At 53.4% G+C, this 22,822-nt stretch overlaps 1 protein-coding gene across 18 annotated transcripts in view; it reads right to left on the bottom strand.

Moving 5' to 3' along the window:
* Nucleotides 1-5,559: 5,559 nt before the first annotated feature.
* DAB2IP (DAB2 interacting protein) overlaps nucleotides 5,560-22,822 on the bottom strand; it is a 245,549-nt gene continuing 228,286 nt past the window's right edge. For 14 of the 18 annotated variants that reach the window (XM_054848432.1, XM_054848425.1, XM_054848430.1 and 11 more), the window contains 5 exons: nucleotides 20,700-21,573; nucleotides 17,673-17,825; nucleotides 13,803-14,005; nucleotides 12,692-12,779; nucleotides 5,560-11,071 (listed from right to left, as the gene is read on the bottom strand). In XM_054848432.1, the coding sequence (XP_054704407.1) occupies nucleotides 10,904-11,071; nucleotides 12,692-12,779; nucleotides 13,803-14,005; nucleotides 17,673-17,825; nucleotides 20,700-21,573 (1,486 nt within the window). In that variant the 3' untranslated portion in view covers nucleotides 5,560-10,903. The remainder of the gene's footprint in view (nucleotides 11,072-12,691; nucleotides 12,780-13,802; nucleotides 14,006-17,672; nucleotides 17,826-20,699; nucleotides 21,574-22,822) is intronic. The other 4 variants (XR_008579993.1, XM_054848426.1, XM_054848424.1 and 1 more) reach the window with 4 other exon arrangements.

Genomic DNA, 22,822 nt, shown 5'->3' on the forward strand with positions numbered 1-22,822 from the left:
CCGGTGCTCAGGGTGCTCTGACTCCTTATCGTGCAAGGAGAGGTGAACCCGGCTGTGCAAGAGCTTCTGCAGCTGCGGAGGTGACGGTGGGGAGGGAAGCACTGCTCGGCAGGGGGGCTCTGCTGCCGGCCATCTCTTTGGGTCGGGGGCTGTTAAACATGGCCCTGACATCCAGCACGGCTGCTCGGGCGCTCAGCACTGGTTATCCGCACGTTACAGTGTGGGTCAGAGCCTCTCTGCGTCTCATCCATGCTGAGGGCAGCGTTCATTAGCATTTGTTGTCTTCAACTGCTCGGCACACAGTGCCATGCGGCGCGCACGTGGCGCCTTAGCAGCGGCTGCACCTTTGTGCCGGCTGCGGCTGTTCCCCGGTGCTGGTGTTGGTGGGTGGCTGTTCGCCCCGGGGCTGACGAGCGGGCTCCTTGGGTGGGGGTTTGGGCAGCAGAGGTGGAGGGGGCACCGCGTGGCGGGAAGCTGGCAGCATCAAGCACAGACTCTGCAATATTTATCTGCCCAGTGCAGACTGCTGCGTGCCAGCGTGTGGGACAGGCGGAGCGTGGTGGAATGGCCGCAGAACATTTCATGCTTCTTTGCAAAGTAACGTTAATTGCACCTCCTACAGACTAATCTGCTGTCTGTTCTGTGCCCTCTCCCCTCCCTTCCCCGGGCACCCAAAGGTCTCCTTGCACCCCTTGCCCCCGCAGCACGGTGCAGCCACCCCCACAGGAGAGCAGCCGCTCCGTGGCAGGCAGCAGTGCTGGGGGAGCGCGTGGGACGGGGAGAGCCCAGCTTGGTGTGGCTGGGTTCAGCTGACACCGGACCACCGGGGATGCGCGTCCCCTTGCAGAAGCCTCGTGCGAGCCCTTAGGCTGTGCGCGTGAGTGCGGGGGGTGTTGTCGCTGGGAAGGACTGGAGGCTTCGTCCCCTGAGCGCCGGGGTCGGCCTCCCCCCGGGTGGCTGGTTGCGCTCCCCCCTGGCACGTGTGTTTGCCTCGTCTTGCTGCGGCTGGTGCTTGCCGCAGTGGGCTCGGGTCAGAGCATCTCACCATCTCCATCCCGCTTGGCTGCGGGCCAGCGTGGCCGGTCCTTCCTGCAGGATGTGGAAGAGCGTGGGCAGTCGATAGACATGGATAAAATAAAGTTGTGAACAGGAGCTGAAATAGCAACATCAATAGCAGTTTCCAGATAATGATCTAATTAGCACAAACAACAAGTTTCCACTAATGACTCTTGTTCTTCCAGCCCCTTCCTTTCTGCTCGCCCGTCATTATTGACTTCTCTGGCAGGGAGCGCCTCCGCTCCCCCCGTCTCTGGGGCCAAGGCTTTGGAGGTTTGTTTACTGGCTGGCTTTGAATTACTTCTCCAGAGGATGTTTGCTCTGGAGCTTGGGCTGACGTGCGTGGGATGGCTGCGTGCAGCAAAGCGGGGCCGGGGGGGGGGGAATCAGCTGTTTGGCTTTCATAGCTTGCTAGAGGCCTTGGGAAAGTTGTGCTCCTACCGCATGTCCCCAGTTGTAAAAATAAGGATGCTGACGTCCCCCCACTGTGGTGGAGGGGGCAGCTGACTGCTTGTGAAGGCTTGCAAAGCTGTGAGTGAAAGATGCTTGACAGGAGCAAAGATTAGAGATTATTATTAGATGAGCAGAAACAAGCTGTTTCTGTCCGTGCCCTGCCTAGCTTAAAGCCTCGTCTCTGCACCTCCCTGCCTCCCACCAAAGAGAAAGGCTCTTTTGTGCCATTAAGGCCCCCGCTTGACAAGTATTGATTTAATGCTGTCACCTCCTCGGCTGCAGTGGCCACCGTGCTGGCTGTTGCTTTGTCCTCAGTTGCGTGGTGCACAGGACCCTCGCGTTTGCCCATTTCAAAGGTGCTGGAAGCCTGCGGCTTCCTCGGGTTTGAGATGGTTGGCAGGAGGTGGCTGAGGGGATCTGAGCCCTGGCACGTGCCCTGGGGATGCGCGTGGTGTGGCCGGAGCTGCAGCCAGCGTGGCCGGGACTCGCCTGGATGGGACGGTGGTTGGAGCAGAGGGAAGGTGGGGGAGTGGCTGCCCGGTCCCTCAGCAGCGTTGGGATCCTGGCGAGTGAGACTGGCGATGCAAAGCTGTGTTACAATCTCAAGGCGCACACGCTGTGTTGGGGATGAGGTGGACGTTTGCTTAGAGGCTTGCTCCTGGTGGCTGGCTCTGGAGCAAGGCAGCACTGGGGTGCTGCACGGGGACGGCAGTCCCTGGGGGTACCCACGCTCCCGGGGATGCCCATGCTCCCCCGTGGCTCCCGGTGGCCTGGTGTATCGGTATTAGCCCAACTTGCTGAAATAGAAAATGGAATTAGCTTTTTCCATGGATGCTTGGGTTTCAGTCACTTCTCAGGAGAGGTTCTCAACCTGCACTGCTGAGGAGATCTGAGATCAAGTTAGTTTTGGGGTTGTTTTTTTTTTTTTTGTCTCAATCCCAAGACCACGCTGCTCAGTCGTATGCAGGGAGCGCCCAGCCCTGTGGCAGCAATGACACGTCTGGGCCGGGAATGAGGGACCCCCATTTGTTTCTGTGTTGATTTTATGCTTCTGGTGATGACGGTGAGAAGAGCAGGGCTCTGGAAGGCTGTGCTGTGATGGGGGTGTGTGTGGGTGGGGGTGTGTGTTTAACAATCACACACACACAAAATGCAGAAATAATTTTTTTAACTTGTTTCTCTTCACTGAAGGTCTTTCAAACCAGCTTTGCCTACACACCAGATGGCTTTGCAGAGCCCTTCCATGCTCTGCTCTGTGTGATGCCCCACTTCTGTGTGCCCTGCACGTGAGGATTTGAGTCCACTCTGGTCCATAAAATCAACAGTCCCAAGTGTTTAACAACCAGCAATCTATCTGTAAGGCTGGCTTAAAAATTATGACACAAATTATTTTGGATGGTTGTTCTTAAGTTTGTCCTCTGCTTGGTAAGGTTTCAGGGTGTCACTGCCAAACTTTGCCCTGCATCTGCAAGGGCTGGGACTCCTGGCTCAGGACCAGGAGAGGTGCTGGATTCATCCCTTACATCATGCACACGTTTCATAGAGTTTTACTGTCTTTGGCCAGTGAGTTTCTCATAGGACGGTCTTGCTCAGGTGTCCCAGTGTTTGTGAAGGATGGCCAGCCTGCACGCCGGCGAGGTGGGCTCAGTCTTGGCCGGTTCTGACATCTGATGCTGGGCGTTGCTGCTGCGGCAGCTGGCTTCGCCCAGGCGATGGAGCGGGACCGTGGCCGCACCACCTCAGCCCTATTTGGGCAAAGGCTCTGCTGCTTGCTGGGTTGTGATGGAGAAGGTGCTGACCGGCACCCTGAGCAGCCCACAGTGTAGTGACTCTCACTTACTAGGCTCGATACAAACCCTGCAAGGGTGCAATTACTAGAACATCGTTATTGCTGATGAGTCTTGAGCCAAAATGACTCTTCAAATTAAAAAAAAAACAACCTCAAACACATACGTCGTGATCCCCAGCCTCCCAGCCCCATGTTCCCCTTGTTGTTCTGGCTGCTGATTTGCAATTCCGAGTCTCACGTCTCCCAGCCTTGCCCTTGTGCCGAGCGGCGCCGGTGCTCGAACCTGCTGGGAGCGGTGGCAGCCAGACTCCGGAGCCTCAGCTGCTGAACGCTGTCAAGTGCACAGAGATGTTCTGGGTATTTTCAGCTGAGAATTTAGCTCTGCTCTAATGGAGCCATAACAGCCTACTAAAGAGGTTTTATTCAAATTAAGGTGTTATTGACTAATCCTTCCTTGCAGCAGCTTCTGAGATGCCCTGTGTTTCCTGGGCTGGTTTGTTTTTTTTTTTTTTGTTTCTCTCTCTCAACCTTCAAAATGAACAAGGTCAAACGTGGAGGCACAGGAGCTCCCCAGCCCGGGCTGGCAGCACCAAGCAGCAGAGCCGTGGGTTGGTGGAGCAGGTGGGACCTTCCCGAGCGGGCTGCGCCACAGGGGCCGGGCTACGGGTGCAGAGCGATGGTCTCGCAGTGGTGCCCAGCAGCAGGCAAGTAGCCGAGGCTCCAGGGATGTGCAGTGAGGACCAAAGGTTCAAACCCCCCCCCCCCCGCCCCGGCAAAGCACAGTTTCAGTGCCCGGGTGTGTCATGAAGAGCAGTCAGGCATTAGCGCTTGGGCCGGGCAGTGTGGAGTGCTCTGCGTGCTGTGGAGCCTGCTCGCGGCTCTCGCAGTCGTGGTGGAAGGGCGGCAGGAGCAGTCGCTGCTACCTGGACGCTGGGGAGCTGCTGCCCAGGGACCTTCACCTTGATCGAGGTGACGCAGGGAGGGTTGTGAGAGCAGCGCAGGCTGTTGGCACCTTCTAATGGGAACCCTGCCTTTCGTGCAGGCTGTGGCCAGCGCAGGCCCTGTGCGGGGCCACGGGGCTCCTGCCCAAAAGCGCTGATGTGGTTAAATGCCAGTGACTGTGCAAAACGCTGCAGGGGGGCAGGAAGGGTCTGAGGGGGAAGGCAGTACCCGGAGGGCGGGGGGAGGATTTTAGCCTGGGCGGCTTTTGCCTTCCCTTCTTGGGCAGCTGCCGGTTCCTGGCAGAAGCAGCAGCGGAGGGGTCTCATCCTGCCTGGCCTGTGCTGCTGGGAGCCAGCAGACCCCAGTGCCCAGCCAGGGCCAGAGCCGCTGCGGAGCTGCTGTCGGAGCGCACAACAGCCACAGGCGCTCTCCATGGGCCCAAGTCATTTTGATGCAGGCAGCCTGTCTTCCCCCTCTCTCGGAGGAGCTAATTATGGTGATGTTAATGAGGCAGAGGTGCTGATGCTGCCCAGGGTTTTAATGACTCTCCTCCAAGTTTTCTGCTGGTTTTACTGGAGAGGCAGAAGAAGGGCGGTTTGGGCGGAGAGGTGGGCAGGGGGTGGGGGTGCACGCAGGCAGGGGTGGGCAGCAGAAGGCCTGCTCGTCCGGGGTCGGCCAGGCAGCAACACGGCCGCACACAGCTCCAGTGCCGGCCGGGCGGCTCGGTGGGACAGTGTGCCCAGCTGTGGGCTGGAGAAGGGCTTTCCTGGGCTGGCAGGGACGGGCTGGTGCCAGAATTCAGCCGGCCTGCCCTCCCTGTCAGGAGGGACAAGTGGGGTGTTCTTCCCTGCGCTGAGTGAGCCCAACCAGTCCTCTGCCGCGTCTGCCCTCCCTCAGGCCTCGGGAGCGTGGGGCCAGCCTGTTCTGCATCTTCAGTCGCAGCTCTGACCCTCAGCGCGCCGGCTGGTGTCGGAGATGGCGGAGCTGCTGTGAGCATTTGCTGCTGCCTCCCACCGAGTCATCGTCTGGCCTCTACCGCTGCTGCAAACGTGCCCGAATCAGGGCTGTGGCTCCTGGCCAAGAGCCCTTGGAGCTGCTTGTCCCCTCAGTGTCCCCTGGTGCCCAGCCGTCCCCCAAAGCCGTGCGCTGTGCCGGACAGGATGGTGCTGGTCAGCTGAAACGCTACTGGGAACAGCATTCCCGATGATCTGTCTGGGGAGACAGGTGAGACAAGTATTTGTGTGCACGTGTGCGAGGATGCTCTAGAGACTGGAAATGACTGAGTAGAGGTGCTGGAGCACTTATGTAAAATATCTAAATAAATCTTTAATATTTCTAATTGCAAATGTACATAAATTGCACGGCCACATCATTTCTTTGAACACCAACAACTTTCTCTGTACATTATTACATAGTTTAAAAGGAGCTGAAGGAGATTCAGCAAACACTTCCACTTTGCTCTTTTTTTTTGTTTTTAAACATACTTACAAAAAAAATTTTTCTTTATAAGAGGATATAAAACATAGCGACTGCTTATCAGGAACAAGTATCAGCCTAAGCAGATATACAGAGAGAGGTATATCTTAAGACACAGTGATGTATGATAAAGGAATATGTGAACATGGAGACTGCACGCTGGGTACTGGTAGCTGATGCAGAACCACATGGCATTTACAGCAATGGCACAGCTCAGGGGATCTGTGCAAGTCGACGCTCGAACATGACGCCCTTTTTTGAAAGCGTGGTCGTTTCTGAACGTTGTGCAACGCCCTCAGGACTGGATTTGGTTTGTAAAGCGCGCGAGCTGCATGTTAGCATGCTGCTGTCCTCCTTCCTCTCCCCTCCGTGTGTCATTTTCCCCAAGGGAAAAGAAAAAGGTAGCAGGGACCCGCGCACGGGGGGAGCGGGGCTTGGCGGGTCTCGGGCAGGGCAGTGCCACACGTCCAAACCCTGCGGCCAAGCAGCCTCCTCCAAAATGGCCCTGAAGAGTCAGAGACCCACTTGGAGACGGGCACTGCCCCTTCCTGCGGCCAGTCAAGGGATCTCCCGGTGGCCATGAGGCCGTGGCCTCTGACGCGGGGTGGAAGCTGGGATTGCTCCGAACCTTTGGGGAAGAGGTTAACCCCAAGAGCCGCTGCGGGCGGAACAGAGGGAATGCTGCACAGGACCCTCCCGCCCACCCTGGGGACGGTGTCACAGTCGTTCCCTTTAGCCTTTCTGCTGCCCGTCGCCAGGCCCAGCCGCGTGACAGACAGGGCAGCGACCGTGGTGGGGCTGCGGGGGCACAGCTGGCCCAAGGTGCTGCTGTCAGAAAGCGTCTCCCAGGGGCTGCTACCCTGCCCTGGGACCGCTGGGGGAAACGAGCCCCTCACCGACCAGAGCTACTACGAGCCATGCCTTGGGGCTCTCCTGGCTGAGTGCATCGGTGCATTTTCCATCTCCTGCGACTACACATCCTCTCCTTGTCCCACACAGACCAGACCTCGGGATGTTTTCTATTGCATCTGGATATGGACATCAGTAACAGGGCAAAGCCTATGAGCGCTCTAAACTTTGGAAATGATTGATTACTTGCTGATTGCTTTCCTAGGAGAGCCTGTGATGCCTAGCTCGGGTCCACCGAGTCCCTTCTCCCTTTAGGAATAGTTGTAGTAGCAGAACCTGTGTCCTGCACCCTGCAGCAACCTACGGGGCTGGCTGCCAGGCCAGAGGCTTCAGCGTGTTCTCACAGTGCAATCAGTGCTTTACAACTGCAAAAGCAGAAAACAAAACCAACCAGACTCAAATGACAATGCAGAGTGACACAGGACTCTTTGGATGGCGGCAGGATTTGCTTAAACTGGTGCAGAGGGGCTGGTGACTACACTGTAGTATTAGTTGGCATGGGGAAGGACTCGGTCCCTCCCATCTTTTGGCACTGAAGCCATAATCCCTGTCCAAAATGATGATACTTACAGTCTGCAGAGACCTTGGGATACTCTTCAGTCCATTTCACACCCCCCCTTCACACAAAACTTTGCTCATTTTTCAGAAGTGTTCACTACAGTTTAACAAAACCCCAAATCAAAACTCTTAAAACAGAATCCTTGAGGTGGACCAACCCCAAATCTGGATCCCCGGCTGCTCCCCCTTCCCTCAGATCCCCAAAGGGAGAAGGCTGAAATCAAAACCTGTGTCCGGATCCAGATTTGCTCATTTGAGTCCACCTCTCCAAAACAGCAGTGAGATACAGCCAAATCCTGACCGAATAAGCAGCACCAGAAGTAAGTTACTATATACAACTGTTAGTGAGATAGATACGTTACAGTAAACACTGAAAACATTTACAAAAAAATATTAAGACTTGTATTAGGATAAAAATCTGAGTGTGTTTTCATTTTGTTTACACTTTGACGCATTTGCACTAGAACAGCCTCTTACTGTAGAAAGCGCAAGAACGAAAAAGAAAATGGAGCCGATCACAAAACGTTACGGATAGTGGTTGCTTTGCTCTGGTGCTGAGCACCTCTGGGGATTGCCTCTGGTATTGCTACGCCAGATACCAGGTCCGAGGCCGCATCGGGTATCCTGGCCATGCGGGGCTCTCGCTGGCTCCCTTGCACACGCGTGTGCACACACGTGCACACGCACACACATAGAGATCAATGTACAGTTTATAAATAACAGAAACACAAACTGAAGCAACAGAACTGAACTGAGCCTGGATCTTAAAAACTGCCCCCAGACCTTTGCGGGGAGGGGGGGTCACGTTTAGGTCCAGTTGTTGGCAGTTGTGGGGAAGCAGCTGGGAAAAGGCGGGGGTGGGGGGGGAAATCTCTACTGTAACGAGACTTCGTTCTGATTTGAATTTCTTTTCGTACTGGCTCAGGAAACTAAGCAACAACTCCAGAAGGTGTTGGCACTGGAACTTCTAAGGTTTTAGTAACTCGCTGTGGAAGGATTTAAGCGTTCCTGCTATTTCAGCAGAACAATGTGTGTTCAGTAATTTGCAAGTTTGAGGTTAAGCAGGAGTTTCTGACAGATCAGGGCAGGGAGGAGCAGTGCCTTGGCTTGTGGTTGAGCAGAAGATTAAGATGTACTGTGCTTAGCTTCGGCACTAAACAATTGTTTTGTGGGTGTTTCTTTTTTCCAGCGCTTACGGAGAGCACTGACTGCATCCCAAAATTACTCCCATGTACGAATGGAAACGTTGCTGGTGGGCGCTCGCCCCCGTGCCCTGCTAGCGTTTCCATTCCTCTACGCCACTTCTCTCTTGAAAACCTTCCGTCTCTCGCAACACAAATATTTTGGAACTCAAAAACAGTATCAGCTCTAAACATACATCTCAGGGCAACAACAGTTTAAAATAGTCTTTTTGCAGGGTTCTTATAATGTGTTTGACTCTGAGGCAAAGGCAGATGTAAGTGTACGTACCCAACGGTTCACAGTACCCTGTGTATTCCTAACCTGTCTGGGTCTTTCTCCAGTTGTAACCGTGTCAGTTTTGTGAGGTTCTTCAAAGCCATCTGTGCTAGTCTCCAAAATTCAAAGGTGACTGTACTTGTCACAAATACTTAGTTATTACTTTTCTCTGAGGAGCTCCGTTTGGGGTCTGCTGTGTGATTGCACCACTCTGCAGGCGTTGGCGGGGTGTGGAGACCTCAGTGCATCACGTTTGCTCCTCCAAGGACCAAGCCGCACCGGGCTTGGCCCAGGGCTTCCAGGGGACAGAAAAACGTTTAGGAAAAAAAGAAAAAAAAAAGCCTCTTTAATTTTGAAAACAATTGCATGTGGAAGAATGCTGTTAATGAGCCTTACGGCAGCGGGGCAGCATGGCAACGCAGAGCTTACTGGCAAACAGTGTCCTGCTCAGGCAGCCTGGGCAGTGTGAGGCTGGAGACGGTACCTAAGCTGTGCAGAGCTCAAGGAACAGCCTAGTCCCTTTGACTGTACATTTACACATGGCAGGAGGAGCTAGGACAGGCGTTGAGCAGTGTATTAAACTTTAGTGGGAGGAATAGGCAGATGTCCTGTACACTGTACACTGTCATCCGTATCTCAGAGAAATCTCTCTGGCTCTCGGTACGAGTGACCTGCTCTGAGAGTGGGAGTCATGAAGTACTAACTTAAAAAAAAAAACAAAACAAACCACAAACCAACAAACACACCGTGGCGGCAGGTCACCGGCACAATCCCCCGTTAAGGAGGTGACCCCTCCGCTGAGCACAACGTGTCTGAATGTGCCAAATCTGCGTGTTTCAGCAGTTAGGAAAGTCTAATCCTGGCTTATGCCTGCACAGTGCTCCTGACAAGGGGGCTTTCGGTGGTGGCTGCTGTTCTTGTTGGTTACTCCCTTATGACCATGTTTTACATTCTTCGAGCCGGTTAATTTCCATGCAGTGCTCATTCCCAATTTAAAGAGGACAGTATTCCAGAAAATGGGATCTTTTTTTTTCTAATGCATACTGTGAAAGAAAAGAAATACAATTACCGATCTTCATGGTTCTTCAGGGCTTTTTCTTGTTTCTTTGTCTGTTTTTCTCCCCAGAAATAGTAAAAATCTCTGCACAGAGCATTACATCCCCATAACGAACCCTTGGTCAAGCAAGAAGCTGGCCATTTCACGTAGCCCCTCGCTCCCCCTCTACCACAACGGGCACCAGGAAATCCAGCCCCTGCACCTCATTCACAGCTCGGGGACCAAGCTCAGGCAACGGTTACTTTATTGAGTGGCTAAAAGTATGCGTGGGGGGACAGCGCCCAGGGGCTATTGCTTACAGAGACTCTTCCCCTTATTTGTGAGAGCAGGATCTGCAGAGAGGAATCAAGTCCCAGTCACCAGGTGCCAGCTCCTCTCTCCACTCGCGTGCCAGAGCCTTGGCCTTGCTCTGCTCCCCCCGGGCTGCCCGGCACCCCCAGGAGCCTCGGCAGAACCCGTTGTGCCCTTCTCCTCTGCCCTGCCGCTGCGGTTCCCCACGCAGCACCCCTTCGGCTACCACACGGCACGGCGTGCACCCTGACCCTTCATCTGGACTGTGCTCCCTATATGGGTGGAGTTAATTAATTAAACACTAATTAGCTGTGTAAATGCCCCGTGGACAGTCACCCGCTGTAAAAAAAGTCAGTGGCCTCCCAAAGGAAAGACGGCTGGGCTGGGCTCGGGGTTTGCTTTGGGAGAGGGCTGTGCTCCAGGGGGAGTCACAGGAGGCGCGGGCCAAGCTTTGCTGCCATCCCTCGTAGGGCTACACCCAGCAGCACGCTTTAACTGGACTCACTGGGCCACTGCCTGCTGCAGGCTCTGCCCAGCTCCCTTTATTTCGCTTACTGCAACGACAAGGACGTTATTCCTTGCTGGGAGGGGTGAGGCATATCCTTTGGGCAGTTTAGAAGGAAAAGGTTACTTCTGTTTAAACATTAAACACTGATTTAAATCCGACAGTGACAGCGATTCTCAAATATATGTTATTTTTCCTTATGCCACTCATCTCACACTCGATCTTTCCGTCCCCTCAATGTGCTGGCATTAGCATCTCCCACAAAGGCTCAGTCAAGCGCGCCGTCCGCAGTAAGGAGCTGGTTTCTCTGGGGGGAGAGAGCAGCCGTTCTTTGAAGCCGCGGCTCACACCTGCTGCTGCACGGTCTCTCTGGCCAGGCCTCCTCTCCTGCGGCAGCGCCCTCCACGCGTTAACAATTACTGCTGTTTCTGAATTCTCCATTCTCTGTAATCTGCAATTTAGTTGGGTTTGTGGGGGAGATCCCATTACGTGTCTGCATGCTGTACCTCTCTTTCAGCTGAGTAAGGGCACTCATTAACCGTGCGTTGGCAGCATCCAATGAAGCAATGCGTTTCTCCTGCAAACAAACGGGCAGAGGGGAACGGTCAGTGGAAACGCAGGAGACCTGTCCCTCTGCCATGCCAGGGCTTGTCCTGAGACACTGACCCAGAGGCCTCTCGGACCAGGACCCTTCTCTTTGGCGTTCTTAGCTGTGGGGTTTTTCTGAGGGCCATGCAGCACGTTTTTAAATCCGCCGCTATTAGCAGGGCCACAAATGTACTTTGCCTGTGGAATGTGAGCTAAATTCATTTTAGCATCCTGAACAAAATGGAGATAACATAGTTTCTCTAATTCTTCAGTTACAGAGAAATTCATTGTACTGTTTGCTCTGGCTGCAGCTGTTACAAAGATGATAAGATTCCTCCTCTAAAACCCAGTGCTCTCCCAAGATAGTTATTCTTGTCAGTGTTTAATTGATTTTGTTAGTGTAAATTAATAGTTTAAATGACTTGTGGCCTCCCAGGATGGCTTTGATGGCAACTCTCACTGATTACAGTATCGTAAGGATGGGAGCAAGAGCTCCCATGTTGCAGCCTGCTTCTGCCACCGCTGCTCCTTGCGACACTGAACGAGTTGTCGTCCTCCTCTGCCTGCCATTAGCGGAACAGAACCGACTCAGAGGGGCGCAGTAGTTTGCCTGTGTGTAACTTTGAACATGTCCAACAGTATTGTACAGCCTGAGATGACAAAAAGAGAACAGTGTAGACTGGCTCATGGGAGGAGCCTCACACGTACCACACAGGGTGGCAGGAGATGGGACAGCCCGTCGAGAGCTGCTGGCAGGCTGCGGTCTGTGCCGCTCACACCTTACAGATACCCCTGTATCTGCTAGGCTTTGCCCCAGCGCAGGAGGGAATGGGATGATTTACTAGCTCTGAACAAATTACTCTACAGAAAAACAGTGATTCTTTTTACAAAGTTACTACTGTCTCATCTCCTTTTAAATTAGCTATACAGTAAATTAGTCATGAGCAGTGACTCACAAGTGATTAATAGGGCTGTTACGAGTAAGCCTAGAATATACTATCACCTAGCCACAAGCTGCTGAGAAGATGCTGATCTCTGCCTAGACAAATTAAAAGATTATGGACTGTATTTTCAGATTCTCCTTTCCAAGCATAGTGTTTTGCACCCATCATCTGATGCTCCTCTGCCACTGTAATCTATAGCAAGAACTGAGCTTCCCAATCCTGCAAGCCACAACCCAAAGGTTGAAAAGACATGTTGGCTCTGCTCTGGCCAGGCTTTATGGTCCTTCTGCCCAGGTCCTGCGAGCAGCACTGGAATATGAAGCACCAAGCAAAGCTCCGGGGACCTCAGACTGAACCAACGAGGGCATGATCCTTCCACAAACTGAATTGTGGGCATGATTCTTCCACAAACTGCCACCCCCAACATCCTCTGTGTCGCCTGCCAAGCTCCAAGGCTGAAGACAGCTGTACCAATGCGAATGCTGGGACGATAAATCGCATCCTGCTGAAGTCTGACCTGCTCTGTCACTGACTGCAGCTTGGTGCTGACTCACCCACGCACAGAGTCTCGCCGTGCTTGTGCTGGCGCTGCTGCATGGCAGGGAGGCTGCGTGTTGGCAGACTCACCCTGGAAAGTGCTGCAGCCCTTGGTATCGGGGACTCACCTGTGCATCGATAATCTTCTGCTTGGAATCCACGGCAGCCTGCATTTCTGCGTGGTCCTTCTTTAATTCCTCCTCAACTGACATCAGTCTGGTGCCAAACAGACAAGAAAAAAAAAATTACATTTGTTGGGCTCTGCTAAGCCCAGATATTAGTCTCATACACATCTAAATCAGCCACCCAGAGTGAATGATACAGATCATGTCCTTGTTTAGTCTTTGACACCAAGGAAGCAAAGGGGTGATCCCTGAAGCACGTAGGAAGAGCTGTGAAATACCAGAGAAGTTGGTCTACAGACAGAACTGGTCTCACACAACAGCCCCATCATCCACACCAGGTCAGACCATCTCATCTGAAATTGCAATGCTGGGGCGTACACGGAGATGCCTCAGGACGCACAGTTGTGCATTTGGGCACAACAGAGACATGCAGTCATTGGCACTACCTCTTCTTACGCACAAACCAACAGTTTAGAACCAGGCTTTATTCTAGCTCTGACTCTTCTCTAGAGACCCTTACAGCAGACTGCCCCAAGGCTTAAGTGACAGAGAACCGTGAAGGCTGACCCATTTATGAGGGCTGATTAAAAGCCCCGGGTCGGCTTGGCTCAGGGGAAGGTGAAGCTGCACTGGAACAGTCTCTGCCCTGGACAAATGTAAACACTGCACCCCACTGGCTGGGAGAAAGGGATTTCTAGCTAGGAGTAATGGGATGGTGAGGAGATCTTTAGCTAAACATCAGAAAAGCACCATTTTGACCATTACATCTATTGCTCATATGAACAGAAGAGCAAGCCTGCCAGGTCCTCCAAGAACTGGGGCGGGCTGCCAGCTCTCCCCTCCTGCAGTTTTGCCTTTGTCAATTAGGAAAATGTCGGGGTTTGCCTTGTCCCAGGTACCACCGATGGGGGGGACCCAAAGAGTCAGGGCTTGAAATCCCCCCCCAGGGGCTGTAACTCAGAAGGGCAGGAAGTGAATTAACTGCTGGAAAACCCACATGGGAAACCTGCCTGCACCGCCAAAGAAACCTGACTCTCCTGAGCAGGGGTCAGCTCTGACGCCAGCCTGGCTGCCTGCCTTCCTGTCATCTCCAGCACTCCCACCTCCTCTGTACCTGCTGATGATGCCCTTCATCTGGATCTCCTTATCCTCCTGCTGTCTCCGGAGCCGCTCCTCGCTCTCCTCCAGCCTGGCCTGGTACTCCAGCATCAGCTTCTGCGTTGTCTCCTCCTGGCACTTGAAGCGAGTCTCATACTCCTCCAGCTTCTTGTTGGAGATGCGAAGCTTGTCCTGCAGCACCACTAGGTCCTGTTGGTACTACAGCACGCAAGGACAGACACAGGAGGAGAAAACACATGTGGCATGTTACCCAGTAGGGCTTTGCCCTTGCCAGGGTTTCCCCACAACCCAGTTATGCCCCTCTCCTTGCATTAGACTAGCTGCAAACCCGTATCAGATAACCCCGCTTGCCGACACCTCCTCTTCAGTCTTCTCCACGCTGCGCTAGGAGCGATGCTGCGTTCCGCTGGGCGGGCAGGTCACTGGCAGGTTCAGAGAATGGGTTGTTAGCAGAGTCTGGCATTTCACATGGGGAATGCAGGTTAGAGTGAGTGAACGGCAAACGCGTCTGGCATCTTCCTCACACTAACAGCGCAGGGCTAAACACAGGCAGGAGCAGCTGCACTGGTGGGAGTTTGGGTTTACACAGGAGCTCTTCAGGCTACGACAATAAATGTGGGCGCTTTGGAGCTGCTGGAAGCCAGGCAGGAGCTGTTAGTGCTGCCTGCCTCCTGCCAGGCTGCAGGCTCTGCGGCAGTGACAGACGTAGGCCACCACCGCCTCGGCACAAAGCGGTCACCCCTCGTCAAGGAGAGGGCAACTCGCTGGCGTGAGCGGGGGCAGTGAGCACCACTGCCCTTTGGGACCCGGCGCTTTAAACAACGCAATCAGATGTCAACCCGCGGTTCAATCTGAGAAGAGCTGCTGCGTGAAGCCAAGACCCCCACAGTTGTACTGTTCATTCAGATGAAGCTAAAGATCAGCAGCAGCAGAACCACATAAAGCAATTAAAAAAACTAAGAGCTTTCTAACTCAGTAAGCTAGGTTCAGCTATTGCAGAAGCACAGCATTCAGTACAACTTGCTTTGCTAAAGGAAAATCCAGTGTGTATCTGTACAAAAAAACCCCACCCCCAAAACAACAGACCTTAATTTCAAAAAAATTATCTTTGGATATTGTTTTAAAAAAAATCTCAACCACAATAACTTTAGAATAATTAACATGCAGCTGATAATTTGACAAGCTGCTTTTAAAGAGTCAGATATGGGAAAAAGATTTCCATGAGAGTCATGAAGTCTGTCACAAAGCTACACGTGTTATTCATGAGCTGATCGAAATGCGCTTAATTGTGTATTGACTTGGCTACCTGAACACACGGCCTTCCCCTTTGGCCATCGCCACTTGTGTTAGCACTCAAACGATGGACTTGGATGGGTCCCAGTTTTCAGAGTCCTGCTGGGACTCCGACCAGCGGATCAGCTCTCTGTGCGAGGGGAACGCAGCCAGGCTGCTGCCTCTGTACCGGGCAGCCGGACCCCCAGCTCGTATAAATCCACGTTGCTTTCCTAGTTTCACTCCGCTGCCTGGCTGACAGCAGAAGTAACTGTAACAACGCCTAAGGATTGAAAATTTGTGATGCTGATGGTCCTCCTGAACTGCCAAAGTATTGGAGCCGTGGCAGGCAGATGGGCAGGACCTCTGAGCTCCTTCTGCCTGGGCAGGGACAGGCACGACAGATCACGCTGCTTTTCCTTTAGCAAAGCTTTTACTGCGGCACTGGAACGACACAGTTTGCACACGTAACCTGGAGCGATGAAGGAACACAAATGCTCATACAGTTGCACAGAAGCACTAAAGAAGTCAGACAGAAGGGAGTTGCTTGAACAGGAAAGATTAAATACCTACCCTAGCCTTAAAATAGAAGCAGCGTAAGTGAGCTCAAATGATAGCAGGAGAGGCCTCAGAGACCGAAGGAGTTGCTCCTGTCTCTAGAACACTTGTCTCATTCTCGGTTACCATTCATGTCTTACAGTCGTGGGGAGAGAGATTATGCTAATGGCGATCTTTAATGTCAGTGACTGATGTGACAGCAAAGTGACAAAAGATGCTGCATGGGAATGAGACAGCGGGCTCCTGGGGGGTGGGGGGGCTCCCTCCGAACTTGGGACAGGGACCGGTTTGCTGCAGTACTGTCAGAGTTTGTCATCCCACCGCTGTCTACCTTAGCAGGGCCCGTGCTGGCAAGCCCCTCCTTGCACAGGACGGGGCGAGCCCGGCACGTCCCAGGGTGCAGTGGCCCCTCGGGCTGGCGTGGAAATAGAGCGGTCCCGAGTGCCCACCTGGTAACAGCTGAGCCCGTTTCATGGGAAAGGGAGCCAGGAAGGGGATTAGTGACAGCGCTGGCATGCACAGTGCCCGTGCTGGAGGGCCATCTGCCTGCCTGCGGGAGCTGGCAGGTGTGAGCTGGAGAAGGCCAGCGCATGTTTCTTAGTGTGTGGTCCTTTGGCGTTTCACCTCACTCCAGTTCCACTGCCACAGTAAAGCTTGCCACATCGTCTCTGTTACAGACTCGAATGAACCCTTTTTGAAGCCCTTCAATGCCTCAATGCAGCACTAACCCGGCACGCGATGCACCAGCCTGACAAAGCCTTCTCTTTGATTTGCTGCCTACTAGTGTCTCTGCTTAGGTGGCACTCAAGATTTCTATACCTCTACAAACAAAGTCTGCTAAACATGCACATTTTCCTGTCTCAGCTGCTCTCTGATCAGTACATGTCTGTATTTTCAGGAATACCCACGGAGCAGAAAGCCAGTAAGAAATGGGCTGAACTCTCACAAAACCCTACCACGCTTTCGCTGGGGCAGCTGGGAGCCGTTGCCTCGTACCTCGCAGTCCCTACGATACCTGCCTTCGGCGTTTCACTTGAATTTAACGGGTGCCAGTCCCAAAATGATACAGTGCAGCAAAATGAGAACAGGAAGGCTATCCTAACAAAACCAGAAACATGTCTGTGCTGGAAAAACAGGAAAGAGGCTCAGGGAGGGTGATGGCTGCAGTTCTGTGGGACCGGGTGGTAACACGTGGCTGGTGTGAGAAGAGAAAACACATTGAGGAAACATCCCAAATGCTAACTGTGCCCAACTGCACCAGTCCTGGCAGAGCCAGGCTGCTGAGAAAGCACCTTGCAGAAGCAGCAATCAGCAAAGATGGGATCTTCTCATTTCCTGACTGCTGGATCAGTATTTCCAACCCTCCTTCTTCACCCCTAGCCAGCCCTACTCTGTCTCTTCTCTGCTTCTCCTGATGAATACTTGGGAACTGACTTCCTGACAGCCCCAGCAGGTCAGGCCCTCGTCTGTGTGACACAGCCGTAGCTCGGGGCAGTGTCACTGCACCACTGGTCACCCCAGGCCCCAGTGCTGTCTCTGGGACCAGAAGATGCACTTAATTTTTAGGTCTGTTTACAGCCTTTTGACATGGAAGCTGCTTCTTGCTACATGTGCGTGTTGTGAGGCATGATGCTGCCTGTACCTTACTCTCACCTCTTCTATAGGTGTATTTAATTCACTTTTTAAGCTTTCTCCCCCTGCAGCCGGGGGTAGTAGGAATGGGGGAAGTAACAGGCACTGGCTGGCTTCAGAGTTTGTTGCGGAGCAGCACCAGCACTTGATTCCTGGCTCCTGTTTTTCTTACTTGCTTTCATCAGAGGGTAAATGCATTCACTGAGTGTGTGGAAACCCCCCCAGCCCTTCCCCAGAAGTGCCCTGTGAGGCTGAGCAGCCAGGCGCAGAGCAACAGGACACCCCTCTCTCCTGGGCAGTGACTGCCACACAGCCCACCGTGTCCCCAGGGTGCTCAGATGAACGACATTCAAGGAAATCCTCTCTCTAGTTAGAAACTTGTTTCAATCCAATCAGGTTTTACCTTTTCTGCTTGGCTGAGCTCGTCCTTATTCCTGAGCTTATCCCTGTGCTTGGAATCTGGGTCAATGCTTTCATCTTCTAAAAACTGCATGTTCATATTCAAAAGCCAAGCAGCAGTGCGGTCCAGGGCATTGGGGTTCACAGGAGAAGGGGCCTACAATGAAACATACAACCATAACAAAAGAAAAACCTGTAACAGAAATGGTCATGAAGCTGGAGAGTGAGAATTTCCTTCCAAGCAAGCCCTCTCCCATGCTGCTCCATCAGCAACGAACAAGTCTGAGCTACCAGAGGGGTTGGGGCTTGGGGGGTAGGAACACCTCCTGGTCTGCACCTGCACATTATTTTAGGTCAAACAGCCTTTGACAGGCCGAATCCTTCCCTGTGCCACCCCCACAGAACAGGCGTACGACGGCGCGCTGCAGGCGTCCTGCTGAAAGTAAGGGGCCTGGGTTTCTGAGCAGGACCTGCCCCTCAGGAGGACACCAGCTGAGAAGGTGCCAAGCTGCAGGCAAATGGAGCGGCTTGACGTGGTGTAGTCACTCTGCAAGCAGAGATTTCACTCAACTCCTCAGCCTCTTCTACTGAGCCGTCTTTTTGCTTGCTGTGGAGATGTCGTACAGATAAAACCAGAACTGCAAACTGAAATGCCCCTTTTGGTCATGCAGGTGCCTTCTTGGAAAAATAAAGGTTTCTTTTTGGCTGAGACTACACTTATGATGCTGGAGAGCTCTAAATGCTTCATCTCTAGGTTTGTTCATGTAGCGATGGGAGCTCAAGGAGTTGTGCTGTTCTACAGAGCCAGAGCCACAGCTGCTGCTTTTCAGTCCTAGTCTGGGCAGGGACTGCAAACGGCATTGCCTATCTATTTTCCACCACATTACAAGGCTGAGGAAGCGAAGCTCTGGCTTTTTCCCCTCCATTCTGGCTCACTATAAACTGCAGTAAACAGTTTCGTGAACACAAGGGATCTGGATGAATTGGTCAAGGGAATTCAAGTTAAGAAGTCAGAAATGTCGGGGACTTTCTCCTTCATTCCAACCTCTGGTCAGTAGAGGAACCAAGTCACCGGCAAGCAGCAGAACGGGAGGTTCTGCACTTGGAAGGAGTGGGGACTGGTTTCATCCCCTCACTGGGACTGAGGGCTTTCCCATGCCATCTTCCAGTCTGGTCTTCTAGAATTTAAACTCAGAAGTTTCAGACTTGGCTCCTGAACATCACTTGCTATAAATCCTCACCCGGCTTGTGGCTTTCTGCTTTTCCTTGCATCTCCAGCTCGGGCACTGCACCTGTGGTGGCTGTTTGGAATTTCTGGCTCCAAGGGACAGTGGCCACCCGGGCTCATTTCAGCAGCGTAAAGACCACTGGTAAAGGATGGCAATGAACAGAGCTCAGCCCACTGTGAACAGGTCCTTCTGCCTCTTTCTTTCTTCTCTGAAGATGTAAAAAAGGACATCCAATCTGGCCTGGGACAGTTTGGAAGTCAGTTCAGCGGATGAACTTACAGAGGTAGAGGAAGTGCTTCTTGCTGGCAGGAACGAAGTTCATGGACTTCTACTAAAGTGCCCACCAAATGGGATTTCTTTGTTCTCAAACAGCATCTAATACCACCAACTATGAGCAAGGAGTTTCATTACGGTTTAGAGATGCTGATAACATACAAGTAAAATGTGCAGATTAAGGGTAGGAGAGGCATTCTGAGGACTTCAGGTCTTGAGGGAAACTTTGAGAGGCCAATAGGGGTGGGTGGAGGAAAATCTGCAAACACAACTTGCCCAGGGCTTTCCGAAGGTCACCCGGAGTCCACCGTTGCCTTCTGGAAGAAACTCTGCTACCAAACAGGCTGCTGCTGCTGGCAGAGCTCTGTGCCCTCTGCACCTAATGAGTACTGATCCACATTATACAAATGCTGCTACACGGCATGCTTGCTACTGTCAGCACTTATGACTCAATAGCGTATGCACAGAACAGCTCCAGATGGGGCTGACAGAAGAGCCTTCCGTGGGCAGCACTGACAAAGGCCTCCACGGCTGCCTTTTCAAGGAGGGGTAGTTACACCAACTCGGTTGCTCTTTCAACACCGTACTGGAGAAAAGGTGCCTTAGTACTGCGTGTGTCTGGGCCGAGATGCAGCGGGCTCTTGTCAGTCGTCCACATTCTCTGGGTTTGCATTACTTTTAAACCTCTTCCTTTAGGCACTGAGAGGCCCTACTGTGTTAATTTTCTATAGGGTTAGTTCTGAAATGTAGAATGAATAAATGAGCACTAGAAAAACAATTTATCCATGCCAGGAGAACCAGAGGGCCCTGGGTCTGTGACCTACTGCTTTCAATTTTAGCACCACAAATAGTGAAATTTATTTCTGTGCAGAGCAGCATGCGGTCTGGGACCTGACTCCCAGCAGTGTTCTGCACAGCAGGAGCTGCGCTCTCGGCGGGGAGCACCCTCCTTCCCTACCGCTCTGACCTCCCTCGGTGCACTTCGCAGGAGGCTCTCACAGAGCAAACAAACAGGAGTGTCCAGGAGTGCCGTGGCTCTGCTGGGACAGGAGCGGCAGCAGGGAGACTCTTGGTTACAGGAGAAGATTAGGGTCTGGTCCAAGTCTGGGAGATGGCGTGGGGTTGACTATGGCATGGGATGAGAGCCTGGGCATGGAGAGGCAAAGCAGTGACAAGATGGTAGCGCAGGACAGAGGCATGGCTGCCATCGTCCTCGTGTCTCTGCCACCTACCGCCCTGCGGCAGTCACACGCCAACGTGCCACGCAACGGAGGAGCACAGAGAACGAACACTGGTCTGTGTCCCCTTCCCTGGAGGCCTCCGGCTCAGGCCAAGCTGGGTGCAAGAGCCAAGGTACATCCCCACACGCAATGCCACCATGGGGTTGGCACTGATGTGGCGGCTCAAAGCCAGAATGACGTCCCCTTCCATTGCAGTACTCCCCACCAGCCAATTTCTTCTCCAAGTCCACAGGCTGACCCCTGCCCGGCGCCTTCAACGCCCCGAGCTGGCAGAGCCCCCGAACTCACCTGTTTGTGCATCGTGCGCTGCTTCATCTCAGGGCTGTCGCCCTTGGAGGAGGAGGACTGCTGCCGGAGGCGAGCCCCGCTGCCGGGCCAGTCTGGCGAGGAGGACATCATGCTGCCGCTGGCGGGTCGCTGGTACTGAACCGTGTTCAGCAGGGAGGGCGGCGTCCGGCCCCGGGTGACAGGCGGGGGCGGCGGGGGCGGCTGGTCTATCCGCCTCTGCGGTCCTGCGCTGTTCTGCCGTGGCATGGTGGGCTGGCCGCCCTTCTCCGTCAGCGAGAGCTGCCGGCGGGCCAGCTCCCCCGTCCGGCGGGTGAAGTCCTCGCTGGCGGCGGGGGCGGCGAAGCCGTGCTTGTTGGCCGTCAGCTCCTCGCTGTTGCTGTGGGAGCTGAGCGAGCTGTGGCACTCGGAGCCGGAGTCGCCCAGGCCGCGGGGGGAGAGCGGCAGCCCGGCGGCCATCTGGTAGACGGGGTTCTGGAAGGAGAGGGGCGCCAGGAGCTGGGGCCGGCCGGGTGCGCTCTCGCCGCTCGGCGTGGTGGGCGTCTGGCCCACCCGGCGCACGGTGGCCATGCCCGTCACGCTGTTCTGCTGAGTCCGTGCGGTCCATACGCCCTGCAACTGCCCGAGGGACGACTGACTGTCATTGAGGGAGTCAGCCGTGCCAGGCGCGTTGGCCCCACTGTCCAAGAGCCGATTGTCCTGCAAGTCCACCATGGACAAACTCTTGCTGCCATTAGACATCTGCACGTCGGGCTCATTGGCCTCTGAGTAACTGGAGCTTCGGGCAGGCGAGGGCTGGGCCCCAGCAGACCTTGTGACAAAAAACAAGTCCTTGTTTTCAGGGGTTGGAGATGGTAACCGTGTGAAATCTATCAGACTGCGGGGAAGTCAGTGCGTAAGGAAGAGGAGAGGAAAACAAAACAAAAAAGAAGAGTTGTGAATGCTGCACCGGAGCAGGAAAACGAAATCACTCAGAAGAAATCAGCGTGGCGCAGCTGTGCGGGACGGGGACGTAATCCAGCCCCTGCGGCAGGGCTGGCCCGGCCAGGGCTGCCTGTGGGGAGGGACAGTGCAAGGGAGCGGGGAGGACGGAGCGGGGAGAGGAGCCCTGGGCCAGCGCTGCAGCAGCAGGCAGGTGTAGGCAGGGGAGCCGGGGCGTGCGTGTGTGTGGCAAGAGCGTGCGCTGTGCAGGAGCCACCACAGGCACGCTCTCGGGGGGCTCTGCCTCCCCGGCTGGATCTGCTCATCATGCCGACAGCACGTGTCACCCTTTCTGCTTCCAGCTGGCTGTATCCATGCCACTGTCATGCCCCTGGCTCTGTCCCTGGGCAGTAAGCTCCTGAGGGCACACTGGCCACCGTTTGGAACACCACGGGGGCCTGATCCACACTGGGCCTCCAAGGGTCAGACAGAGAGCTCTAACAGCAGAGCTCAAGCCTAGCAGCTGAAGGTTATCCACCCAGCCCTCCTGCTGCAGCATACATTCATGCAATATTGATTTCTTGGGGACAGGAAGAAAGAGCTTTGCAGTAGCTTAATGTGAATATACTGCTGATCAAAGATGGTGCATTGTAAGCAAGTATTTGGGTGAAAGCATATTGTCAGAGATCCTCCACAGCATTAGATTTAAATAATTGTACCTCACACTGGGAAGCATTAGAGATGAAAGCTCTGATTAGAGCAAGTCCAGCCCCATTGCTGCCCTTCATTCCTAATTAAACTGTTAAATATTACGTAGTTTCCACTTACAAACTATTTTACTAGCACAGTCTTGCAATTTGTGTGGGCTCCATTTCATTTTCCACAAACAGAAACATTATAGATCTGCAGCAGAGTCATCTTCCCCATGAATGAAACTCCTCACATAATTAGGCCAAAAAGCGTGTTAGGCGACTGTGTCTGTGAATCACTGCTCATCATTAAAAACACACAGTATTATAAAAACTGGACAGAGTGGACTGGAATTCATTGTTAGGCCTCTACAGCTTAGCAACTGTTAGAGAAATGTCCAGATTTGGATCTCAGTCAATTCAGCATATATCCTGTGTCTTACAAAGATGGGTAAGGCCAATCCTATAAATCTTACATACTCAGAGACCTAATGAACTTAATGACGACACCCATCA

This window comes from Grus americana, chromosome 20, assembly GCF_028858705.1.
Source record: "Grus americana isolate bGruAme1 chromosome 20, bGruAme1.mat, whole genome shotgun sequence".
Taxonomy (NCBI): domain Eukaryota; kingdom Metazoa; phylum Chordata; class Aves; order Gruiformes; family Gruidae; genus Grus; species Grus americana.